At 42.3% G+C, this 6,523-nt stretch overlaps 1 protein-coding gene across 1 annotated transcript in view; it reads left to right on the top strand.

The window, feature by feature from the left end:
• The first annotated feature begins 5,668 nt into the window (after window positions 1-5,668).
• ZC3H12C (zinc finger CCCH-type containing 12C) overlaps window positions 5,669-6,523 on the top strand; it is a 24,205-nt gene continuing 23,350 nt past the window's right edge. Inside the window, exon 1 of the mRNA XM_010134904.1 lies at window positions 5,669-5,746. Coding sequence (XP_010133206.1) covers window positions 5,723-5,746 — 24 coding nt within the window. The 5' untranslated portion in view covers window positions 5,669-5,722. The remainder of the gene's footprint in view (window positions 5,747-6,523) is intronic.

Here is a 6,523-nt window from a genome sequence, read left to right as displayed (position 1 = left end):
TAGACCCCTTGGTGTCTATAGACTGGAATTTGAAAACCAGCGGCAGGTGATTTTTTTATTATTATCATTTATTTTTTTTTAAAAATCCTTACTTTGGGTAATTTTCTTCATAACTTAAGATGTTTTAGTCTCTTGCATCCCCCGAAATTGCAGAAACAAATACAAGATACTACGTTAAGTGCAGTTTTAAAGAAGGCTAAAAAGACTGTTAGACGCACCTTTCGGTGGTAGTGGCAGCTGTTGTATTTTTCCCTTATATTTGCATTTTAAAATAAATAAAAAGTTGGGCTGTTTTTTCTTCAGTCAGGAGACGGTAACTGAGGCCTTGGTCCTAAAGGAAGACTCGCAGGTTGGGGTGGTTCTTAGATGTGGCTGTTTCAGAGCAGCGAGTGAAGGGATCTACCCTTACAAACACAGGCACAGTTGCAAAATTAACATTAACAAGGCAAACTGTGGAAATGGTCACGTTGTTTATGTGTCTAGTGAAGGAAAACATTTCCCTGACACATTTGGTGGCACGCTCTTGGGTGGCTGTTCCCACAAAACCCCAAGGATTTCTGGCCGCATAACGTACTGCCCTTGGAATCAAGATTTCTGATCGTGCCATCTGTGTCTGCACACCCCGGTGTAGGTATGGTTGTAGTGACTTGTATGTATGACTTTGTATGTTAGTGACTTGCATGTATGTTTGTGTGTTTTTACCACGCTTGAGTTGGAGCATCTGCTTAAAAATGGGAAAATCCTTGAGCCTAGGGTGTGTCCTTCTGGGAGAGAAAGGCAGCGGTGTCCTGGGCTGTATTGGGAGAGGTGGTGCAGCAGGTCAAGGGAGCTGATACTTCCCCTCTGCTCAGGACTGTTGAGACGCACCTGGAGTGCTGGGTCCAGTAATGGGTTCTCCAGTACAAGAGAGACGTGGAGTGAGTCTAACAAAGAGCCACGAAGATGATTTGGAGCTATGAGGAAAGGCTGGGAGAGCCTGAGAAGAGAAGGGCCGGGGAGATCTTACCAAGCTGCATAAATACCCAAAGGGAGGGTGCAGAGAGGGCAAAGCCAGGCTCTTTACAGTAGTTCCTGGGGACAGAATCAGAGGTATTGGACACAAACTGACACACAGGAGGTTGCCCCTGAACATCAGGAAACACTTTTTTACTGTGAGGGTGACTGGAACAGGCTGCCCAGAGAGGTTGTGGAGTCACCAGCCTTGGAGATATTCAGATGATGTCTGGACAGGGTCCTGGGCAACTGGCTCTAGGTGGCCCTGCTTGTGCAGGGAGGTTGGACCAGGTGACCTCCAGAGGTCTCTTCCAACCTCATTCATTCTGTGAGACTGTGGAAGGAGCATTGCTTCGGGATCCATGCCTACCGTGGATATCCAAAATTATGGTGCTGAGGCAACCAGTTTTTCATTATTATCTTCTTAGGTAAAAAAAAAAAAAAAAAAAAAAAAAAAAAAAAAAAAAAAAAAAAAAAAAAAATCTTCTTAGTGGGTTTTTGTGTTATCGCATGATCAAAACGATTCACTTTCAAAATGAAAGTCTTTGCTTCAGAAAACTCCTGTCATTCCAGGAGCATCTTCTCACTCTGCTGGCAGGTGATGCCAGTGTTTTACTGTTGCACAATGCTGCTTTATGCTTTCCCCGTGGTTGGCCGGTATGGCTCACGCCTGTTGGGCTCCTAATGTAGACAGACCATGCAGTTAGGAGCAGCTGCAGGCGAGCACCTTGTCATCTCACGATGAACAGCTCATGGTCCTGGCCTTTGTCTACCCGCAGATGAGGAAAGACTGGATCTATTTATACCCGTGGTTAGCAAAAAAGTCATCGCTATTTACGATAAAACTTAGGGTTTTCCTCTTTTCAAAACGTGGCAAAGGCTGTCATGAGTTTGCTCAAGTCTTGCATGCAGTCAGTCCTGATGATCGAATGGGATTATACTAGAAACTGTAGATCTTCTTCTTTTAAGATGATGGCTTGCTGGAAAGTGCATCTCTGCTTTTTTAAATTTTAAGGATAACTACAGGCAGCTGGATCTTCTTTCAAAGAGTGAAAGAACTCTTTGCTGCTTTGTTTTAATGCATTTGAAAGTGCATATTTTTCTACAGAGAGATTACAGTGCATTCGAAAATACGCTGATCCTTTTCAAATATGTTTTTTTTTTTTAAGCTAGTCATTCTCTAGGCAGAGCATTACTCATGTTTCTCATAATATCAGTTGTTTTTCTGAATTCTAGGCACTTTTTGCTGGTTATTTAATTCACTGCTCTGTATGGCTGTAGAGTGGTGGTAGTTTTCTGTTTGTTTTTATGACTGTGTGTAGACTGAGTCTAGAGCACCACTTACTATTCCCCAAAACTAAGTACCTTTCTTTCAAAGTGTCCTACTTAAGATAGTTTTCATTTCTTAACATGCTAACTGCAAATTCCTGTTTTATTGCCACCTCGTAATTTTAAAGATAAGCATCTCCCTTGCAGCTCCCATGTCCAACAGTAAGTGTAGGCTATTTTGCAACGGCACAGCACTGAGATTTGTCTGCAGTGTACAACCTTCACTTCTATTTCATAAATGCAGTCGTATGCGATTGATTTAACTTGTGCAGTGTATTCTTGCAAATGCATACTTTATTACTGGAGACTTAGCATAAAGTTCTACAGTAGAAGATAATGAAATACTTTAATGGGACAAGTTGTCTTTCTAATTGCTGCAGTAATACCACTTGAGTTACAGAATGACCATTTTGTGTGCTTGCATAAAATAATTTCTTCTGAAATAAGGCTTTGTTTTCAATGTATTTGAAACAACAAGAGTTGGCTGGAGCTAGCAGCTTTTTTTTTTTTTTTAAGGGTTGTTCCCCACCCCCCAGCCCCCCTTGCCCTGTATAGTAGTGCTTCTCTAATATCTTCAGCCTACGCTGTCTGAATTTCCCAGCTGCTCCAGCTCTCCTTCCTTTGGTCTTTCTGATCCTCCCATGCGTGCTTTTCATACCAAACTGGGCAGCGGGGGCGGGGGACACACACACGCTCTCATTCCCACCCCTCGGCCAGCTGAGAGGTTCACCCTCCTCGGTGTCTCTCTGCAGCATCCCATCACCTTGCTCTGTGCCATTTGGAAATCTCTTTTAGGGAAGAGCTGATAAAATGCTTCCAGAACAGACAGTTGGTTTAAGTAACTGACATTGTACACAGGGTAGAATTAGTCTTAGTTCATGCAACTACCGTTTGATAGAATGTTGTCTGTAAATTAATAAATGTAAGGCTTCAGGATGTATCTGTTCGGACTTTGGTCACAGGGTAGAATTAGTCTTAGTTCATGCAACTACAGTTTGATAGAATGTTATCTGTAAATTAATAAATGTAAGGCTTCAGAATGTATCTGTTCGGACTTCGGTCATAGTCAGTGCTGCAGCATGGAATTAGCCTGAACATTGATCTGCAACTAAAGTTTAGACCTGGTTCCCTGAAGATGTGCACTTGGAATATGGAGGGTTGTTTTCACAGGGTGTTCTTAGTGTTACTGTAGAAGACGTTGAGGGGACAGATCTTCACAAGTAAACTTCTTCCAACCTTATTTTTAAGCCAGATCACGCACTAGCCCTAGCTGTGCTTGTAGAGCCCTAAGTACACCACTCCTGTGCTACAGAGTTCTCAGTTTGCTACAGATGTACGTAAAGGGTGTTGTGTGTGTCCTCTGCAAAACAAGCATTTCTGGTATTGCAAAATAAGTGCCTGGCTCTAATCAGGATGATACTCAACTAATGACTAACCAAGGGATCCTGCTTGCCTTTAAGGGCAGTTCTTGGACAGAGGTGAGCTGGACCAGCTTCCTGTTTTGCCTACAGAAGTTTTAATATGCTTAACGTTATCCAATACCAGTGACTGAGGTAGTCTAAATACCACAGCAGGGACTGATTAGCTTTTTCAGATCACTGCTTTTATTCGCTGTTTGCAAAGAGGCTTAATCCAGTGCTGAAGATCAGGCATCCCACTGTGCTCGTGGGTAGCTTTCTCTCACTCTTTGTGTTCGCAGTGGCAGAAATTAGTGAGGAGTCTCCTCCTGCCTCCGACTTAAAAGCTCCAAAACAGTGGTGCTAGCAGTTGTTCTTAGGAGTGTTTAATGGATGGTGCAGAGAAACTGTAGCTGGAGTTTCTGCTTTGCACCTTAATATCTGGCCACACGATAAATGCATCAGGGTAATAGCATGGTGGTATGTGATTTCATTTACTACGTTGAATTGATATAGTATCCACATAAAGCTTGGGAAATTACTCAAAACAGCTCTAACAAACCTATTCTCATTGGTTTCTTCTTTTAAATAACAGTGGATCTCCCAGCAGATCACCTCTCCTTCCAAGCTGCCTGTCTAATTCTCAGTATTGCTTTTAGTCATGGAATGATGATGAAGTTCAGTAAATGACTACTAGAAAAGTGTAATCAGAAGAACATTTGTATATGTAGAATCTCGTCCTTCTCTGTGCTGAGTTATCTTTACTGAAGTTCCCAGCAGTGTCAACTTTTAAACTGAAGTCCACATTTCTCCACTTTTTTTTTATCAAGCCTCAAACCTTGCTGCTGTTGTCTCACTGAATGTGTGTGTTGCAGGTCTCGGTGGTATTGGAAACGTTGGGCAGTGAGGGGAGGGGAGGCAAGGCATAGACTGGAGGTTGTGTTTCCATGTGGCTTACTGAAATAAAAATAAAAAGCTGGCCGTGACCTAGCTCCTGACTTTCGTTCAAATATTTCGTCATTGCAAAGAGACAGGAAGATACTGGCATCTAAACAGATTTGTGAAATAAAAGGAGAAGTTCTGTTGCAAACAAGTATGAGTGACTCCAGAACAAAAGAGCGCTTCATAGTTCCTTTCTATGCACTAATGTTTCAATGCCGCTGTTTAAAATTATCCATTCTATTCATATTAATATTATATGGCTTTAGTTTAATCAGTTTCGCCTTCCACTGAAATGACCCACAAGTACTCTGTTAGAGTTGTGTGTAAATGCAAGTTTATTACATTTATTGACCGATGTGCAAAAGTGTCAGGAAATTCAGCAAGCAGTTTCTGAATACATTTCAGTGTTCAGTGTGGGCTCCTTTCATACCTCCTTGCACTTTATACCGATATGATTAAATTTGCCAACAAGGGGACTACAATAGCTACTGATGGATTTATTTCTCTTTAATATTTTTCCTTACAAAGAACTTGTTGTTTCCATAATAGAAGGGATTATATTCCTTAAGACTGATATATTTTAATAGGAACTCCCAACTTTTACTACTTAAAAATAATTCCTTTCTTTGTTTCGTGAATTAGAAACAATGAGGAGAAGCCGAAGTCTGCCCAAGCCAGGTGCTTCTTGTTGGCAGCCTGCTCCCTAATGACTCTGGCTCTCATACAGCAGCTGCCTGCTAGTCTCCTTTGTATGGCCTATTGTTGCTGCACACCCCTCGTTAATACACATGCTGCCCGGGGCAGACCCTGAGAATGACATCAACTTGCTTATCTTAGAAACCTCCGAACCTGATGCAGGGTGGGGAGGTTGCCTTGCATCTGCCTGGCCAACTAATTGTGAGCTCTGTGGGTCGTGATTGGCTCCGCGTCCGCTCAGTAATAGGTTAAGCAAAGACATCGCGGGTCCATCTGTTCGTCCATTCATTGTTCAGCTTGCTTGCCTGAAGTCTGCAGCTGAAATCGTGTTAAGGAGTTGCTTCTGGAACAGCTACAAGAAGCCAATGTCTGTGTGTTTCCCAGCGAACGTAAGTATCCGGGCTTCTCTCTGCAGCAGTGGGATGTTTCACCTTTCTGGTGTTTCAGCATAGCAGTTTGCATTCGGACAACTAGCTAGCGTGCGCGTCGGCTGGGACTTGCACGCTTTGGGTGTCTCTTGGAAAAAGAGGGAAAGAAAAGCACTTAGGTCTGAAGACTAAGTATATTAAAGAGCAGTGGAGTGGTCTCACCCAGCGCGTTCTGTTAAGGAACTTTCAAAAGCCTTGGTGAAGGTGTATTTCCCAGACTTTGAAAATGGTAGGCAGTAGCCATCAACAGAACAAATGCTTCTCTAGCCCCCTGGGGAGAAGGGGAGGTTTCAACTTCAAGGTATAGGTAGCTACCCTTTTTTTGCAAATAAGCTATTATTTACTTTAATTTGTGACTGGTAGAAAAAGCTTTTAAGAAAACAAACAAAAAAATCAATCACCTTTTCCATTATATCATGCAATGGGTGAAATTTCCAGTGTTTGTGGAAATAGAAAGAGCTCCGTTGTGGACTCTCTGAAGATGCTGTAGTTCACGATAGAACATTAGGATGCTCTCAGATGGGATCCTGTTCCAGTCAAAGGTGTTGTGCTTTGAAAGCTATTCATAAGCATGTCAGACTGAGCTTGGCAATTTTTTTAATGTTTCTAATGTGTTTTGTTTTATGTTTTGAGTTCAGACGTTAGGCTGAAGAACAAACACTGTATACTCCATGAGCCTGTGTTCCAAGGATCCTGTAAAGAAAAAAACCAAAACAAAGACCTTCATATCTCAGTTGG

Source organism: Buceros rhinoceros, unplaced genomic scaffold, assembly GCF_000710305.1.
Source record: "Buceros rhinoceros silvestris isolate BGI_N320 unplaced genomic scaffold, ASM71030v1 scaffold1644, whole genome shotgun sequence".
Classification (NCBI taxonomy): domain Eukaryota; kingdom Metazoa; phylum Chordata; class Aves; order Bucerotiformes; family Bucerotidae; genus Buceros; species Buceros rhinoceros.
Note: the sequence above shows the minus strand (reverse complement) of the source record. Positions and strands in the feature narration are given on the sequence as shown.